Genomic DNA, 19,544 nt, shown 5'->3' with positions numbered 1-19,544 from the left:
CTGATGTATAGGACGCTGCATCGGGAAAGTACCGAGAGGGCTTGTTTCGCCCTGAAAGTACTGGCAGCGGTCATTGTTTTTATCAACAACAAAAAAAAGCCCGGTAGAAAGTTGGAAAATCCTATTCAAATCAATGGAGCGTTCTACTTGCATTGTCAAGCCGCTTAACCAATGGGCTCGCAGCCTCCCAGGGGCCTATCGTATTTAAGGGCCTATCACGAGGTTCGGCAACCCGCGGCTCCGGAGCTGCGTGCGGCTCTTGGCTCTTTGTCCCACTGGAGCAGCACCGAGTATATCTACAAGGAGAACCGGTTCTGATGAGTAATTCATCTTGTGACTCCTTCATTAACCACGCCACTGCCTCTTTATACTATAAACCTGCAGGCGCGGAGCAGAGCAGATACACGCCTGCAGATACACGCACCTCTTCGTCCCAAACGTCTGCGCTACACGTTGGTTGTAATGAGCCCGTCTGAATCTGTCCTCTATATATACGCTTATACGTGCAGCTGCTACGTTATTAAGAACCAAAACAAAAAGCGCACGTGCTGAAACATGCTTTATGCGCGCGCTCGCTCGTATCATTCAGAAAGTACGACGATGAAGGGCTGAGAATATCCTTCGACCCTCGTTCATAAAAATAGTGTCTGCCCCACTGGAACAGCCTTAAATCCCGTTAATTTAACAACCATTCTACATTAGCCTTTATAAAAATGCGTAGGCTAAATAAAAAAAGAAGCACATGGCCTATTATAATTTATAGCCTATTTTTGAATGAATTGATAAGCGAAACGATAAAGAACCATCAATAAGAGGGAAAAAAAAATCTAAAATTAAGCAAATAAAACATAATTAATCATTTTAATCAGGGAGGGGCCTACAATTCTGTTTAAGCCCCGGTGTAGCGATTTCAAACTACCCCCCATTCACCTTACCCCCGGTACTTTGAAATTGATTTCAGACTACCGGGGGTAATTGAAATCGATTTCAAATTACCCCCAGGGGTAGCCTGAAACTGATTTCAAATTACCCCCAGGGGTAGCCTGAAACTGATTTCAAATTACCCCCAGGAGTAACCTGAAACTGATTTCAAGTTACCCTCCCCTGATTTCAGATTACCCCCGCCGCAATATTGTTTGTTTGGCACGGCTGTGTTAAATAGAAAATGCCCGGATGTTAATTGCTAATAATAGCTTCAACTCTCGTAACTTTTCATCTGGTTAGCTTTAGTTCGTAAACTCCACTATCCTTTAGTTTAGGGCTAAGGTAAGGTTAGCTTTAGCTCGTAAACTCCACTATCCTTAAGGTTACGGCTCCAACCGCGGTTCCTGTAAGGTATTTTATGGATGAAGAAAGCAGTCGCGTTCATCTTACCCCCGGGGGTAACTTGAAACTGATTTCAAAGTACCGGGGGGGTAGCCTGAAATGGGGGGTAGTTTAAAACCTTTACACCGGGCCTATGGGTGCTTTAAGGTGGGCCTGATCATTGCTCAAGAACAGTGTTTTTCAACCTTTTTTGAGCCAAGGCATATTTTTTCCATTGAATAAATCACGAGGCACACCACCAGCAGAAAATGTAAAAAAAAAAAAAAAAACTCTGTAGCCTATATTCACAATATAAAGTCGTTCTCATCAAAGTGTTTTGGATAGGAACACCGTATAGTCTTGCCAGCCACAATGCCTCTGTCACACCTGTCGCATCCACGCATCACTAATTCTCTTGTCTCAAAGAAATGAGCTACCTGCGGCCATAACATATAACATGGTTACTCTGTCGATCACCAGACAGCTCAGAGACTCAATAACAGCACATTATTTGAAGATGATAATTAATTTGTCTTCAAAAAATATCTTTTCATACCAATAAGGTGAAATTGGATAATTTCGGCACACCAGACAATATCTCATGGCACACTAGTGTGCCACGGCACAGTGGTTGAAAAACACTGCTCAAGAAGATAACAGTAAAAACACGTTGCCGAGCCACTTCTACATAATGTCATTTTGGTGTCATATTTATTAACATTTTGTATCCACAGTATGTGCTTTACATGTGCGAGACTTTACAACAAAGCCAACTGAACTAAACTCACAGTCTTTCTGACCTGATGAAGTCCTCCTCAGTGTTGTGGTCTTTTTGCTTGTGCAGCTTGGTCTGCCCTCCCCCCGTCCCCTCTCTCTGCCTCCTGTTGGACGGGGGGTGACTTGTCCAAACAGCGGCCCACTGACTTTCCCAAAGCCAGCGTGAGCTCATGTGTTTGGCCTGGCTTTGTTTCCGCTTCCAGGACCTGAAATCACAAACAGAACCCTGCTTTCCTGTGCCATCCCCGGGCAGACAGTCGAGGCCCGGGAGCTCAGAGTGATAAGCAAAGTAAGAAGAGTATGTGATGAAATAATACTTGTTGAAATTTGGACTGATTTCCAGAGAGTGCACAACAAAAGTTAAATACAATACTTTCCACTCCGCTCCAGTTTGGCTTTACCCAGATCTAAAAGCTTCTTGAAAAAAGTGGTAAAATCGCAACAAAAGAGAGGCAAAAGCATGACTGAAGAGTGATTAAAAAGCAACATAAAAAAAACACAAAAGAGCCGAAAAGCCAAACTGTAAAAAATGCATTTGGTTAAAGTAGGGGGGAAGAGGTTAAATAAGTCTCCAAAGTAAACAACCAGCTGCTTATTTTGCCCTGTGTGACAGAACAGTTGGTGCCGACGTACTGTCAATGCTTCAGGCTCATGACAAATATCATTATCCACAACTATTGTTTTAACTGATTTGTACTTCATAATTTCAGCAGCAAACACTTCAATACTTTAAAGCAGTACTAAGTAACTTGTTTACCTTAATAAATCCTTTCCGTAGTCCCTCTGGGGGTGATACAAGTGTTAATGGGATGATTTCATCACCCCCCTGGTGTCTCTGGCCAGAAAACCACAATTGCAACTTTCCAGCTTCCGGGTAGGAGCCACCAATACACACTAATGGTGTCATGAAGAAGAAGCTAGCAGGCTAACAGGCAAAGGTATCTGCGGTGCTAGCAACACTTAAACAGTATTTACAGCCAGGTTTCAGTGAAAAAAAAGATCTCCATTGTGTAATTGGATGAACAATATCCCTCTGTCCCTTTGTCTTTTCTGTCAGTGTAGTATTTACTCTCAGGGACAATTAGTGAGTAAAAAACCGCAACATGCTACAACACCTTCAGTGGCGCTTATTGCCTCTAGGGGCATGAGTTTCTTAGTACTCAGAATTGCCTCAGAATTATGGCCATAGACAGTGAAAATGGATCTTAGAGAAAGCTGCAAGAGACTTTTTGGATCGACACTCTCGGACCCGCACAACAAATTGACTTCACTCCTTTTATTATGACATTTGGGTTTTGGTTGTACCTTCACAATTGTGTGTCACTTAGTGTGTGTCTTTCACATAAAATTTCAATTAAATATACTTGTGTTTATGGTCCATAGTATGGCAAAATGTCGAAAGATTAAAGGGGGGCCCATACTTCTGCATACCACTGTATGCTTCAAATAAAACCATAGCACAAGACTCTGCTTCTGTAAGTGGACCATTGTCTGAAGAGTGCAGCTGATTGAATTAAGCCACGTGACCGTTGGACTTCCCCACTGATTAAAGACCTCACAGACTCCCATCCTGACCAAGAATGTGGGAATGTCAACGCTGGTGAGTGATCTTATTTAAAGGATGTTTTGGCCCACAGGCTTTATTCAAAAGAAGGTGAAGATCAGGGAGACACGTCAGTGGATAGGTAGGGGGGTTTGGGAGGCTGCTCCTGGAAAATATAAAATAAAACATATGCCGTTTCCTCTCATTTGGTTTATTTGTCATTTAAACACATCGAAACCTAAGGATATAAGGTTACATTGTTTCTTTTAGGCTTCTCTTCTGCCATAAATACATCTTTAGAAATATTGCTCCCTGTCTGTAAGTTAATCAGATTTTCTAATGTTGCTGATGTCCCAAGACCATTGGCCATCTTTCTGAATGGCTTATTGTTGACAAATAAATCATAGACATTCCAACACTGCTGCTGGTACCTGTTTAAACTGAGAGTTCTATCCCCATACAAATGAATAGGGAAGCCAGATGCAATACTTAAGAATGGCTTATATGTCATTTCAACCTGGATAGACTCAAACAGACAAAAGCAGCGATTAGGAAGATTTATTGACATGTATATTAGTTTTGGCGATCAGACCCCGGCGGTAGACATCGACGTATGTATGAAAGTCAGCTTGTAGTTAGGGATGTCTTCCCCCGGAGCCTGGACACTGTTGGTGGTATGGGAGACCTGTGAAGATGCAGCAGGAAGAAGCCGTGGATGGAAGAGGCGGAGATGGGGTGGAGGCGGGTCGCAGCGCAGCTGGGAAGTGAACGAACCATGATTGCTGGGGCTTAAAAGTGGGACCGAGGGCGATGATTGGCTCCCACAGAGGTTCAGCTCTTACGCTGATGACTGAGGTGGAGGTGTGGCCCTCTCGGAAACGATCATCGGCTGGAGGTCGGTGAGGCTGAAATTAGTCTACCAGGTTGAATTAACGCCTAGGCTTCATTTCTGTGGTGTTTTTAACATTATCATATTATAACAGGATGTTGGATGTGTGTCTGACCCCACGAAGATCAGAAATGTGACTGAATGTGATTTAGCATTTCGCTCACAGGACACTTTTCTACGCCAATTTGTATTCAAATCAAAACCTCAGACATTCGTTAATGATTTATAACTAGGCTTTGACCTGAATGTGGTCTATGGATTGACAACAGCTGAAAACATTTGGATCATTAATTTGCAATGTTTAATGGCTAATGCTAACACCTATGGGAAAAGGAGCAGGACTAGCCATCTTGCTAGCTGTCAGCATACAGACGGCGTCTCGTCATAGAGGGGGGCGTGGCCTCACCGAGGGGGAAAATAGAATCTTTTGGGAAACATAATTTTTCACTCTTTTAGCCATTTTCTGTCGAAATATAAACATATCTGTCACATAGGCTACAAATAAAGTCAAGTCTATATCAGGTCCATATGGATGCTTAGTCACAGCAGATTGTTCAGTAGAAGTGAAAAAACGGCAGTCTAATGCTAGCGCTAGCTAGCATTAGCGTGTAGCACGGTGCTAACATGAAACACCATGTTAGCATTCTCCGTTATTTATGTATTTATGGAATGTTAAACCACTTCTCTCCTCGCCATGTCTCTGTATCTTTATTTAGTAGAAAACTACATTCACAATTCAGCATTTGATGAAGTAGCCTAGTTTTTTGAATAATTAGAGAAAGTTTAGATTTTTCTTAAAATTGTTATCCCCTAAAATGACCATATATGGCCGATTCCAGAGATGCCGGATCGAACGCCGCTCCTCCTTTTCATTTCTATTATTGTTAATGTCAAAGTGGGGTCAGGATGTTAGAAGTTTTCCTTTAAACTGTCAGTCAGGTAGTTTTACCTACTGTTAATATCTTGTGTCGTACTAGGCCTATATTCACATGAAACAAAAAGTGGCCAAAAGTTTAATGTTTTCTCCGGCAAACTAAATAGGCTACTTTTTTTTTCTTTTTTTTTCCAGGCCACATTGTTTTTAAATGGTCGAGTTCTGTCTGTTAAGATGGTGCCTCTTCTCTCCCGGTCCATTTCCAGACGTTTCCACCGACGCGCGCTGCACCACTTGTAAATCACATGTAAACCCCCATTGATCTGCAGCGCTGACGAAACCCACACACTGCTCCCGTTACCCTGACATACTTCCACATTCTCTTTCTCCCTCTCTGCCTCTCTTCGCCTCTCTCATCCCACATGCAGCGGCTCGTGTGTTATCCCCCCATGCTGGCGGCGCACAGGACTGGTGCGTGCGTGTAGCGGCTGGAGGAGGAGGGGTCTGTCCCATGTGTGGACCGTGTCGAGCAGAAGGAGACACGGACTGCAGGACTGCGCCACAGAGCTGGTGTCGGAGGGGCTGGTGATGGGATTCAGAGCACTGCGGGCAGCGGAGATGTTTGGGGCGAAGCGGCGGAGAGCGTGAGTGCACAGTTTAATCTGCTTGTTAGCGCGTTGCGTTGGCTTGACTTTGGAGACAGCGTGATAGGACGCTAAAATCATACCAATCCACCAAATTTCGCTACGTAGCCACAGCTGCCCTGGGGTAGTCTGGTGGAAGCCTGGCTGCCAATGTGCGTCAGTGGCCACAGCGACCATATAACCAATCATTCACTCAAACACCACACGTTTGATGTTTAGTAATGGACTTCATAAAGAAATATAGAACCTAAGTCTGTTTTACCGTATGACCAATGTGCTTTTACCGTATGACATTTTTTGTGATTTTATAGCACTTTGTAAAATGAAAGAACAAGAGACACACCGTGCAAAAAGTGATATGTTGAACAGTTAATAACTGTTGATAACTTAAAGGTGAACTATGCAACTTTTTATGTGGAAAAAACAGTTGATATTTGTGCATATTTGGCCTTCCAGTGATTTTAGGGTTTCTGGTAGGTTTTTGGGATATAATGTACACGTAACCATGGAGACGGTTCAATCAACAGTGAAACCCTACCAGAAAACCCTAAAAACAATTAATCATGGAGTGTCTTCGGGGCCACCGAGATGGTATTTTATTTTAAAACAGGGAGCGGGACGTCTCCAGCTCGTCTCCATGGAGATGTCAACTAAAGAATGGATTTTCTCAATATCAAACGTGGGTTTAAATGACTTGAATTGAGAATATCTTGGTTTGAGCAGTTTTCACTCATTTAGATTTAAAGCAGTACTAAGTAACTTATTTACCTTAATAAATCCTTTCCGTAGTCCCTGTGGGGGTAATACAAGTGTTAATGGGATGATTGGAGGGTCTTTCATCTCCCCCTGGTGTCACTGGCCAGAAAACCATGTTTGCAACTTGACTGCCCCCGGTGCGGAGAAAGCAATACACACTAATGTAATCACGAAGAAGAAGCTAACATGCTAACGGGCAAAGCTAACTGCGGGCTAACGTCACTTTAAACAGTATTTACAGCCAAGTTTGAGTGAAAAAAATATTTCCATTGTATAATTGGATGCACAGTAACCCTCTCTCCCTTCGCCTTTCCTGTCAGCGTAGTATTTACTCTCCAAGACAATTAATAAGTTAAAAAATCGTAACTTGCTACTACACCTGCAGTTGCACTAATGGCCTCTAGGGGGAAGAGTTACTTAGTACTGCTTTAAAATGTTCCTGGCCAGACCAAGTTTACTTTGTTAGAAATGAGAACGTATAACTGGGTTAAGTGACATTTTCTTAAACCACTGGCAAATATATTAACCTGAAATAAAGATAAAATGTATTGAAACGGGTCAGAAGCATTTTAGAACAAGTGATATAATCCAGGTCAAATGGCCAACTAAATCTTAATTAGTCAAAACAACAAAAAAATAATGATTATGTTCAATTTGAGACATTTATTTCTGCAGAAATAGGATCATCTGTGTCGAGCTGCTCATTAGGACCATGTTTTGCATTGGCAACAGTGTAATCCAAAATGTTACACAGTGTGCCACTATGCAAGAAATGGTACCTAGTTTACTCATTCTACACAACTATAACTGCAATAATTAGCATTTTATTGTGAACCAGAGCTGCATAATGATTCCAAGCCTAAATAAAGGTGTGGAGAAAACCTTTGCCAAATGTGCCCAGATGTTTGATGTTTCACTGCACTGACCACCATCTGTGGCCCTTCAAGACGTGTGTCGACTTTAATATGTGGCCCACCATGAAACAAGTTTGGACACCACACCACTGCTCTAACTCTAACTCAAAGGTCATGGCCACATAAAGAGCAAGTTTTATTGGACAGTCAGTACGATTCACTGACTAGGTCAACATACTTGCATACACTGCATACACAATTACTACGCAAGTGACCATATATTTTTTTTCTTCACATTTTCAAACTCCAAACTGCTTAAAACTGAAAGGCATTTTGGATTAAAGCGTCCCTGGCAATGGCGAGGAAAGCCCTTTTTTGTGGTCTTCATGGCGGGGAGCTGACATTGCTATAATACCAACCCATGGCCAGGGGCGACTCCAAAAGACAATTGGTAAACAGGGTTCCTATGTAGCTTTAGGCCTTATTTAAAGTGCTTAAAAGCCTGGCTCTAAAGAGTTTTTTTTTCTAAAACCCATGTGACAATGCTGGGGTAGGTGTCATATTTCTAGCCATGCTGTTTTTTGTACATCAGCAATGAAAAGTGGAAGCCTAAACCTATGACTGACAGTCTCTTAAGCGCGGTGGAGGCTTGTAGTCGGTCTGGGCTTCCTGACTTTTTGCCCTTTTAAGGAACAGGCTTCATAGGAGCAGACTGAGCAGCCATGTTCATTTCACAGACCACAAGGGAATATCTCTTCTATCTTCTATCTCTGGTCCCAGGTGATGGTGATGTAATGAAAGGAAGTGTGGCCAAAGCAAAGCAAAATCAAGTGCATAATTATTATGCAGCTATTTTCCCTCGTGCAAAAGGGGTAGTAAAAGACATCTGAAAATGTCTGACAAAGTCACAAATTGATCAAAGGATGCAGCAATTTTGAAATTTCAAAAAAAGAAGTGACATGAGCGGAAAAGACGCTAAGTAACAGTCAAAGATCTCAACAGTCCAGTCTATACATCATTCCTGACCCAGTCTAAACACTTCAGCGTATGCGTCTAGTGGTCGGGTTTCCACTTTTCTCACATGTCTCATTGGCGATGTCTCTCAGTACTGAACACCTTGTACTTCTGGACACTTCAGGTCGCTTACAGCTTTTGAAAATGGCAGAACTTGATGATAAAGGATTCCGGGTCACTTCACACTTGATGTTTCTTTAGTCCTTGACCGTCTTTAAACTAACTACTTCTGAATCTATTTTGTCCAGATCCCTTGGCAGTTGATGTGGCCTCCACCATTAAAATCCACTGACTTCCTTGCACCATGTGACTCAAAAGTTTGCACTCCGCCATGATGCTTCTATGCAGTTTGTATCTCTTCGTCTATGGTTCATCCCTCGTGTCGGCGCTCCCTGAGGAAGGCGACTTGGAGAAGCAAAATGGGTTTCCCACATCTCCCTTGGCAAAGAGGAGCCCACTGGAGTTTTTTCTACAGTGGTCATCGTCTCCGGAGGAGGACACCCAAGGAGCTCTAGGGGAATATGCTGAAGCTGAGTATGTCCTTGGGAGTTCAGAAGCACCAAGAGACATCCTCACAAACCAAAATGTACAATCTTCACTGGAGTCCAATGGAACGGCGACAGAACGTAGGGAGAAGCAACCAACGTCACGGAGCGAATCGCCGGCCAGCACTGGTGTGGAGTTACTAACATCTGCTGGGAATTCAACTACAGCGGCCAACAACTGGGAATGGACTTCTCCAGCGACAGAACAATACCTAAGTGCAGAGGGGGACGCTGCGAGCAATGAGGGTACGTTTGAAGCTTTTTGGGCTCCTTCAGGTGACACTCAAGGCCATGGAAATAAAAAGTAGAAGCGGTGTTCCATCATAACGTATGCGAACGCTTAGCAAGTTGGCTAATTAGGGCACCTTTTCAAAGTCCGTTAGCCTGCTCAATGTATTTTTCCTATAGCCGTTAGCATTAGCCATCAAACATTGCAAATTATGATATAAAGAGTCTCATAGTCTCTTTCGGCAAACCCTGTATAGATCTTTTTTAGTGCTGTCCAAAATATTGCAGTATTATCACGTTATCGCAAAACAATTATAACAGCGCAGATTTTTTTTATCGCGCGATTAACGCTGTTTGTGACCTTGTGTTTTTTTTTTAAGCTGTAGTTTAGTGAGCAGCAGCTGTTCATAAATGCGCACCTCTGCTGCCTCCCTGTCAGCGATGTATTTAAATTGCGTGTTCATTTAGATTCGCTACGGCCGCTGTGGGAAGCTTTGTCGCGCGATGCCAGCGCAGCCGTTGTTCATGCAGCGTGAGCCGACAGCACAGCTGTGCCTGCGCACCCACCCAGTGGCTGATGGTTGGACCGCGACGCTAGGGGGCCGACATTGTCCGCCATTGCTGCAGTACCTCCATATTTAGGCGGAAAAACAAGCTAGTTTTCCATTAGTTAGCATTGCACTTTCCACACATTTCCAAACAACTGCAAAAACTGGTTTCTAATTTTTTTGAACTTTCTACAGCTAGATGTTCCTCCTGTGATAACGCTGGGTTAGTTACAATTAAAGAAACCGGGCTGGTTTTCGTAAGGTACATTTTATAAAGCTTGTATATAAATGAGGTCCGGACTTTGATAGAAGGCCGTTAGCATTAGAGCTAATGGCTCATGCAGCGTGAGCCGACTGCATAGCTGTGCAGCACACGCACTCGCGCTCAGAGGGAGCACACTGAAGATCAGGGAAGAGACAGGTATCACCAGATCATGGCTCTGTTTGTTTTTGTCCATCTCAAAGTGTGTGAACGAAAGGGGGGAGAGAGTCAGCCCCTGCCCTCAGCGTTACCATGGAGACTTGTTTTCACCATTAAATGTATAGCGAAAATGGAGAGTGACAAAATAATGTTAAAAAGGCTTAAAGGCCTACTGTAGACTACAATCATTAGATGATAAAAAGCGAATTATTTTAGGTTAATGGCATTCTCTGTTCCTAATGCAACAATATTGATGGTTTGTACATTTTAGTAGAACGTAACATTATGAATACATTGCTCATTTAGGTCTATTTGTCCTCACTTTTGATCCTTTGTCCTAACTTTTGAGCTCCAGTGTCCTACTTTCCAGTGTCATGGAACTGGTCATCCGATATAAGAGTATTAGAGTATTAAAATAATAATTCAACAGACATTTAGAAAAGATAAAATGTGTGATTAATTTAAGGTAACAATGACATTCATGTGATTAACCAGGATTTAATATTTTAATCAATCTTTTGACTTTTATGCTCTCACGTCCTGTGTAAAATACAGTATTTTACATGATATTTAACAATTCTAAGTTGTTTTTGGGATGCGGCTTATCATCCCAGCGTGATTGTGGGTCCCGACGCCATATCATTTGAGAACCACTAGACTAAAGGGTGTCGTCCAAATCAATTATTTGATTACCCACTGAAAATGTGTTTGTAGCGGCAACAGTAGAATTCAAAATGTGCCACATGATGCCTTTAAAAAAACTTTACGTAAATTCATACAATTCATATGAGATTTTCCACCCAACAGCACTGAGAACAAGAGGCATAATATGTGTTATTTGAACACATTGGCACAGATTACGTCCAGAGCTAAATGTTATAATGCAGACTGTTGTGGCAGTGTCATTGAGAGAAAACGTCTCAGTGATAGTTGGGTCTTTAGAACCCTCAGCTTGGTGGTGCATGCATTAGAGCTAAACAAACAGTCCTTCACACTGAGCTGTTAAGTTAACCAAGTCCATAACAAACACCACAGAATAACACAGGCCTGTCACAATAGGGCTCTGTTGACACACACAACACACAGGTCCGGGAGGAGTTAACCCTTCAAATCCAGCATGGGAACACTTTGCCTTACAGAGCCTTGTCAGTGCTTGATGTTTGAAACAATATCCAAATCCATTCTTTATTGGATGACTAAAAAACATTTTATCCTACAAATCCAGGTGGGGGCAGTTGGCCGGGCAGTGAATGTGGCCTTACTATATTTAATGTATAGATACAGATGGCAACGCTTCATACAAGGTGGCATGGCCTAGCCGAGGGGAAGGGAATTTGTTACAGGTATCACGTTTTCTGGCAGACTCTTGATAAAGACGACAATCTGGGTATTTATCACGTAGCCCCTTAGCTACAAAGTCCGCAATTTAGCATTAATAAAACTGTTCGAGCGGTTCATATGGCATCTTTTTATAATTTGCTATGTTTGAGGCTAAATATTAACAGATATAGAAAAAAAAAAAAAAAGACCAAAATACAGAATTTTCAAAGTTGCCCCTAACTGTGTCTGAAGGTAGTACGCGATTTGTTGTTTCTGTATTAAGTTGTTTCATGTTAAATGTTAAAACTACCAAACCTCAAATTGGAGCCTTTATCATTAGCGCCGTCTAGTCATCATGACGTGCCATCTTCATCAATAAACATATTTATCACACACAAATAAAGTCAAGTCAAAATCGGGTCCATATGGAGGTTGCAGATTGTTCAGGAGAAGTGAAAAACTATGTAGCATGAAGCTGTAGCGATAGCATTAGTTAACATACTCAGTTATTTATGCATTCATGGGCAGTGGAACAACTTTGCTTCTCTCTGTGTCTATTTACTAGAAAATTATATTCATAATTCAACATTTGTAAGTAGTGGTGGAGAAATGGCAGAAAGCTTAGTTTTTTCCCGTTTGTCTGTCTTCGAACATAGACATATAAGATAAGATAAGATAAGATGACACTTTATTGATCTCACAGATGGAGAAATTGCATTCGATGAGAGAGCATCCGGCAGCAGCACCCATTCAGTGCGCACCACTCTTTTTTTTTTTCTTTGGTGAAAGATGGTTGTGTCGTATATGGGTGAATCCAGACTTACTTGTAATTTCACCGTATTTGAGCTGAGCTGTTACTGTAGTGTTTCCTCAGTGTTCATAGAAGTGAGCCACACATGTGTTTATCGTATTGAAGCCATTGACAGTTGCTAACCGGTAGCATGCTAACGTCTTGAGCAGCTTAAACACTGGCTCAGACTGAGACTCTGTTGACATGACAAACTGTAAAAATCACAGAGAAAGTTTTTCTGTTTCCTCTTTGATGTGTTAATTTAGTCTGTGGAGTGAAACAGATCTTTAGTAAATCCTGTTGTAGCTCGACAGATTTGCTGGTTATATCACATAAATGTGCGCTCTCAAGGGTCGTGTTTTAACTGTTGTCTTCTTGAGCAAAATGGCCGCCGGAACTAAGCATGATGTCATTGGAAACGCATGTATAGAATTGGTCATCATAGTATTGGGGGCACCGGTTCACAAAATATTCCCAATCCTTCAAGTGGCACTATTTCATGCCACACATTATCAACCATATCATGTCACAAAGTCATGCTTTAAAGTGGGGGTATTATGTTTTTTTCAATCACATAGCTCCAGTCTATATCACACTACAATGATGACGAAACCTTCTGTTGGTCTGTAAATGCAGTAAATTAGAATAACTGCCTTGTATAAAATTGCTCTCTCAAAATGGCTGTAGTGAATGTCTTGAAATAGGCCTCTGTCTCTTTAAGAACCTCTGACCCTTTCTGACACGGACCCTCCACACGCTGTCTGTGGCATCAGTGGGGAGGGGGTTCTGCTGAGGAGCAGTGGTTGGTTACTCGGCTGGTGACGAAAGCTCGGAGGCGTCTCCAGGAGGTGGGGGCGTTCCTAGGAGGACTCAGGCAAACCTATCCCTAAAATGGCTGCCATCAGAGTTTATACAGATTACTCAAAAATACATGAATGTGCCAAGGCAACACTTCAGGCATGTTTTTAATGAGGGAATGACAGAATAACATGATGTAAAGCTTGAAAAAGTCGATTTTGCATAATACCCCCCCCTTTAAACAAAAATTAAGTCACAAGAACAGAAACAACTGCATGTTCAAGAAATCTCATTGGAAGGAAACGAACGCTCTCATTTTTAGAACAATTCCCAGACGGTGTCACTTGGACTAGACGCTAAAGTAATGGCGGTGAAGTGTTCCCCAGCCACAGTGTGTTCAGATGAGGTTGGAAATGACAACGCTCTGGTCACCGACCTCCACCAACCACTCACTCACTACATTCACCAGGCTTCCTGGTGTTTCTCAAACGTTCTCCCATCCAAGTATGGACCAGGCCCTTCCCTGCTTAGCTTCTAAAGCCTGACGGGATCAGGCAGAGCAAAGGCGGTATGGTAGTAGTAGAGGACACTGTCTCTGTCCCCGTCCCTGCGAGAGAAGTTGGGAGAAATGCTTGTGAAGTTAACGGGAGTCCGACTTTCAACTTACCCATTGATTCACCATCATTCCTCCTCTCCAACTGCACCTTCAACTAAGTAGCTGGCTAGCAATAAGCCTAGCCACACTGCCTGGAATCATAACAAACGTTGCCCTTTATAAACATTAAATAAACCTTTCGGCCTTCATAAAAGTGTGTTATTTTGTGTGTGTGTTCAGTTGGCAATAGCCGTACTTATTTTCCCGATAATGACCAGCGTTCTATACATTACCCTTACATAAAAGCCCCACTGAAACTGTTATTTGATTGACTTTCTGTAATTGTATCAGCCCCAACACTAGTCGGGATTAAATATTGAAGCGTTAGCAGCAGGTCACACTTAATAATAGCCCCTGCCGTCCCCTCAGTCAGATTGAGAGCAGCAGTGTGAGGTCAATACTGGCTAATCAACAGCCTCCCTCCTCTCGCTCTTCTCTGTGTGACCCACTTTACAAACCCCCCGCCGCCACAGCCCTGCTCTCTTTTATTATAGATTCATTCGCGCTCGCTGCTCTATTTTTGGACTCGCAGAACTGGGTGCTTCGGATCGGCTCGGTTCACGTCGGGTTAAAGAGAGGAATAGTTCTGGGGGCGTCTTTGATTCTATTGGGGACGAATACGCAAATAAAAAAAATGGGGCAATTGTCGAGGGAGGCGTTACGGATGCAGCTCCGGTGGAGGGACAGCTATTTGAGGCTCCGTTTTTCTTTTTGACAGCCCTAAAAAGAGACATCAGTGTGGATGCAAACTTGTCCAAAGCACATACTGCCGTTGTGTCGACTTAAAGGGATATTTCAGGATTTTTGACATAGGACCTCATTTCCTAGTAATCCAGAGTGTTGCTGCATTAAAAACAGTGTGACCCGCTCCACAGTGCACCTGAGGCAAATCACTTATAACACCAGACTAACCATATAAATGTCTGTGTCCATAGAATAATTTTTGGAATATTACTGACCTTGCATCACATGAATGATCGCATTTTGAGGGACTATTTTCTAGCAGATCACTCCGCCGCAGCGTAGCTTATACAACCACGAAGCTGATGCTGCTCAAATATAAGTTATTTTAAATGCAAAACGGTTAAAATTACTCTATCAACACAGACATTTATATGGTTAGTCTGGTGTTATAAGTGATTTGCCTCAGGTGCACTGTGGAGCGGGTCGGACTGTTTTGAATGCAGGCTAGCTGATACCATAGAAATGCACTAGCCTTGCATTAGCCTAGCGCCACGAAACTCTGCATGAATTACAAAAAAAAAATCTCCAGAAATGAGCAACACTCTGGATAACTAGGAAATGAGGCCCTATGTCAAAAATCCTGAAATATCCCTTTAAGATTGATATGTGTTAATGTTGTTCGCCCTGGCATATCATGTACCTTTAAGTAACATATTACAACATATTATTATAGGTAGTGTATGTTTAGAATCCTAGAAATCACAGAATTGCCTTTAGCTCTTAGCCTGTAACTAGAAATGCACACCTTTTGTTTCTTTTGTCCTTTTTTTGTGGTTTCTTTATCAGTAACATATAATTAGATGTTTAGAGACCATTGGATGTGACTACCCGACAGAAATGAATTTGAGTTAGCATTTAGCTCAGAGGACACTTTTACACGCTAATTTCTACCTTAAGTAAAATCTCCAAAGGTCTGTAGTACATTCATTAATAATTTCTAGCTAGGCTTTGACCTCACCCATATGGTCGATGGGTTGAGGTTCATGATTTGTGATGTGGCTGACGCTAACGGCTATATGAAAAATACATTGAGCAGGCTAATGCTAACGAACTCTGAAAGGTCTCCCGGACTAGCTGACATGCTAACTCTCCGCATACGTTAGTATCGAATGCCGCTCTCATTTGTTCAAAAAACGCAGTGCAGTCATATGGTTTATTTGAAAGCTCAGGACGTCACTGACCTTTAGTGGAGTAGTAGAGCAGGTCATCTGATTATTGGGAGGTTGGAAGGTTTGAATTTGGGCTCCAGCTGGTGTATGGCAAAATGAATAATGACTACAATAAGCGCTTTGGGAAATACTACCTAAAATAAATGTGTGATAAATGACTTGAATTGAGAATGTTTCTATCGGTTTTCACGAATGTAAATAAAAAATAGATAAATTAACATATTTATATAACCAGTCACCCATACCAGTGCACGCATACACAGGAGGCAAGGTGGGTGAAGTGTCTTGCCCAAGGACACAACAACAGTGTGCACCTGTGGGATTCGAACTGTCGCCAACCCTCTGGTCACAACACAACCCTCTCTACCCTCTGCGCCACTGCTGCCCCAGACGTTTTTCCTCATTCAACCTTGATTACTTGGCTTGTTTGATGACATTTCAGACTGGTTGTAAAGTAATCTCACTTGAAATAAAAAAGTAAAACTGGCAAGAGGACAAGAGCTTCAGAGATTTCAGATGGCTAATACATTAATTAAAATTAGATGCAATTTCTTGAAACAAGGTCATCCTAGAACAGGTGAGATAATCTAGGTCAAAACAACTCAACCTTGGATAAATATGCTGAATTTGAGTCCTTTAAACTTATCTAGATATTTATTTTATGCAGTGTGAAACAATCCAAATGCAAGTCATTATTAGCATATTTCTAATCCAGCACTATCTAATATCTGTGTCTTTTCTTTCCCACAGCTGCGTCCAAGGACTTCCAGAATACCACCATAGCTCCATGTGGAGCCTCCAACCGCTCCTGGACCTCCAACGATACTGACGACTCACCCCAACCATCTGACCCACTCCAGCTCTCTCTCCCCCTCAGCCTGAGCCTCTTCGTCCCCCTGTACTCTGACTGGAACTCTGCCCTGGCTACGTGGGGACTGGCCTGGGAGGCGCACACCTACGGCTTGGGTTCCGTCTTCGGGGCGTTCGGCGTGACTTGTCTGGTTTGCCTGTTGGCTTTGCCCCTGCGATGCCCTCCGGGAATCCTCTACTTTGCACTGCTGCACTTTTTCCTCCTCTCCTTCGCCGGGACACAGGCTTTCATTTTGATATACGATGCTTACAGTTACCAAGATCGCCTTCCGCCGCTCGCTTTGGTACCGGTTTGCGCGCTGCCGTTTCCGTGTTTGATATCGGCATTCTCCGCAACTTTTATACTCCTTTCTCTGCGTTCCAACTTGCAAATTTCCTTACCTTTGGCGATATCTCCGTCGTTTTCCGCACTACCCAAACCTTGCTTTTTGATTTCACTGTCTGTTTTCCATTTTGGATTGTCGCTGGGCTGCGTTGGCGTACTCGAGCTTTTCCCAATCCTTCCGTCTATAATTCTGCTGATCCCTCAGGGTCTCTTTGTATGCCTTACCATTTTCCTGTCTTGTTCGTTCTTTGTTTTCTACTGCCTGATACTAGTAGATAGGAAGCATATTTATAGACTGAATGACAATGGTGAAAGTGCAGGTTCTCCTGAAGTCATAAGGCCTCCCAGATCCCCATTCGCCCAGTTGGAAGACTGGCGACGAGCTCTACGATCCGGCTTAGCAGCATCGATGTTTTTGCTCGGCTGCGGAGGTCTTCAACTCTACGCGATGTTGCACGCGCTCGGATTTGGCGGGTACGACGATGTAGGTTTCTACCCGTGGCCATGGTGGGGCTTCCAAGTGGGTTGTCGGGTTTGCGAAATTGCCGTTTGTCTCGGTCTCGCGCTCATTGGAACGCACCCCATATTTTGCCAGAGTAAGTCCTCCATCAAAAGCATGATCAAACCTAAAACGGGATCTTGGAGCCGACTTTCACCTTCGCGGGAAGCTTCCGATGGGGTCGTCCTGTCTTCCCATGAGTCTTGGGAGCAAAGTAAACCGCAAAATGAAGATATCGCCAAAGCGAAATCAGACACTCTGCCGCTTTGCCCAATGGAGTCTCCTGGAAGCAGAGCGGAACTTGCCCAGAAATCCAATCAAAAACTCCTTCCTTCCAAACAAAGTCCGTCACGTCAGCCCAAAAACGGAACAGAGATCAACCCATCGTCGCTGAACAGACTCGATTCGACCGTCGACCTGCGCCCGCCATCGCCAATTAACCTTTCCCGAAGCATTGACCAGGCCCTGTTTAGCGAATCCCTTTTTTCGCATAGCATTTTCGAATGGCCGAGACTCTTCCAAACGTCTTCAAGTCTATCTTTAAACCGTGACGGAAAATCCAGCCTGTTGGAGAACGGCCTGTACCGGGCCTCGTCTTGCAAAGACATTGAGCAGGAAAAGCAACTGCAAAGCAACCAATCATCCAAGCAAACTGACTGGAAAGGAGGCGCCAACGTGTCGACGCAGGAACTGTGCAGCAAAGCGAAGGAGGTCGGGAAAGTGCGCTCGAACTCGTGGGCCAATAGGGGCCACAGTTTCGCTCACAGCAGCCTTCCCAGGGCCATCACGCACTTGGCGCACTACAAGAGGTTCCGGACTTCAAGCACGGCGTCCCAGGATAGTAAGGCGTCGAGGAGGCTGGGAGGGACTAGGCAGTTGAGTGAAAGTAAGCAGCTGGAGTGGGATATGGCAGTGCAGGCCGAGTTCGTCGACGTGTGCCGGCAAATCGACGCGCTGAGTGTGTGCAGTGACACTATCGATCTGTAGGGAATGCAGAAAGGATTGCTATGGAGGTTTAGTGGAAATGTTTTTGAAAGAAGTCGTCTGGATGTGCACTTTTTCAAACTACGATGATTGCGCTGGTAGTAATAAGTTCATGCAGTACATATTTTGCTATATCCTGGTTCGGTTCTTGTTTAGACCTGGTATAGACCTGGTTTTACTCCTAGCGTAGCGTAAATTGGCACAATCTCATCAAACACATTCTAATAATCCAGTGATTGTCAAAGTTAGGCTAATTATGACTTAGTTCGATAGGATCATTTGTGTGGTGAGCATTCATCATTCTTTTACACCAGTGAAAATGCAAGGTTTCATCAGAAAAAGCTCAAAGTTGTATGTTCTAGACTAGACTAAACTCGTATAGAACATTGACACATCATCTTCTCAATCGTTACCAAGGCTGCACAACAACAAATTCTACCTCTTGCTTCGTCATTGCCTGTGCCCTAGGACAAGGGTTTCCAAAAAATGTCAGGCAATCATGTGAACAATCCGGGCCCCCACTGTACAAAACTATTCAACAATACAGTATATTCATCACTAGATACTAGATTAATAGATACATTAAGCAATATTTATTTACATTGTTTTCTTTGTTAATCACCCCAGCTCAGGCCTCGTGACTCTCGTGACACTGCCCTAGGATAAATAATAAAAGTCACAACAAATTTCGAACCAGGGAAAACTATAGGCAACATTGTGGAAAATCTGATCACAACTAAATAATCTGTGGACAAAATGCTGTATTTTGAATTCCACAGTGCTGGTCTTTCAGACTGCCGTAGTCTTGGTTAGTATAGGTTTGGTTCTGGAATATCCTGTCTAGGTGCTTGTTTGCTTCACGTCTCCTTAGAATGTGTGCCAAACGTTTCCTTTCCACTTGTGGGAAGAGTTGAAGAATCTCTGCTGTATAGTAAAGACTTTTAAGCCTGATTTATTTATTTATAAACCAGATTAATGTTGAATGTTTTCTG

At 43.1% G+C, this 19,544-nt stretch overlaps 1 protein-coding gene across 1 annotated transcript; it reads left to right on the top strand.

Annotated features, from left to right (window-relative positions):
• Positions 1-5,787: 5,787 nt before the first annotated feature.
• Positions 5,788-18,653, top strand: prrt4a (proline rich transmembrane protein 4a). The gene is made up of 3 exons (XM_079567249.1): positions 5,788-6,032; positions 8,905-9,447; positions 16,625-18,653. The coding sequence occupies exons 2-3, from the start codon at positions 8,988-8,990 to the stop codon at positions 18,553-18,555; spliced, it is 2,391 nt and encodes a 796-aa protein (XP_079423375.1). The 5' UTR covers positions 5,788-6,032; positions 8,905-8,987; the 3' UTR covers positions 18,556-18,653.
• The last annotated feature ends 891 nt before the right edge of the window (positions 18,654-19,544 follow it).

This window comes from Gobius niger (assembly GCF_951799975.1).
Source record: "Gobius niger genome assembly, chromosome: 12".
In the NCBI taxonomy this organism is placed as follows: domain Eukaryota; kingdom Metazoa; phylum Chordata; class Actinopteri; order Gobiiformes; family Gobiidae; genus Gobius; species Gobius niger.
The sequence above is the reverse complement of the archived record's forward strand: the minus strand, read 5'-3'. Positions and strand labels throughout refer to the sequence as shown.

What these genes read in the sequence shown, in the direction of transcription:
- prrt4a (XM_079567249.1), top strand. Translation starts at nt 8,988, where the DNA reads ATGATGCTTCTATGCAGTTTGTATCTCTTCGTCTATGGTTCATCCCTC. An exon ending in GGACGCTGCGAGCAATGAGG is followed by an intron (nt 9,448 to 16,624) that starts GTACGTTTGAAG and finishes TCTTTCCCACAG; the next exon opens with CTGCGTCCAAGGACTTCCAG.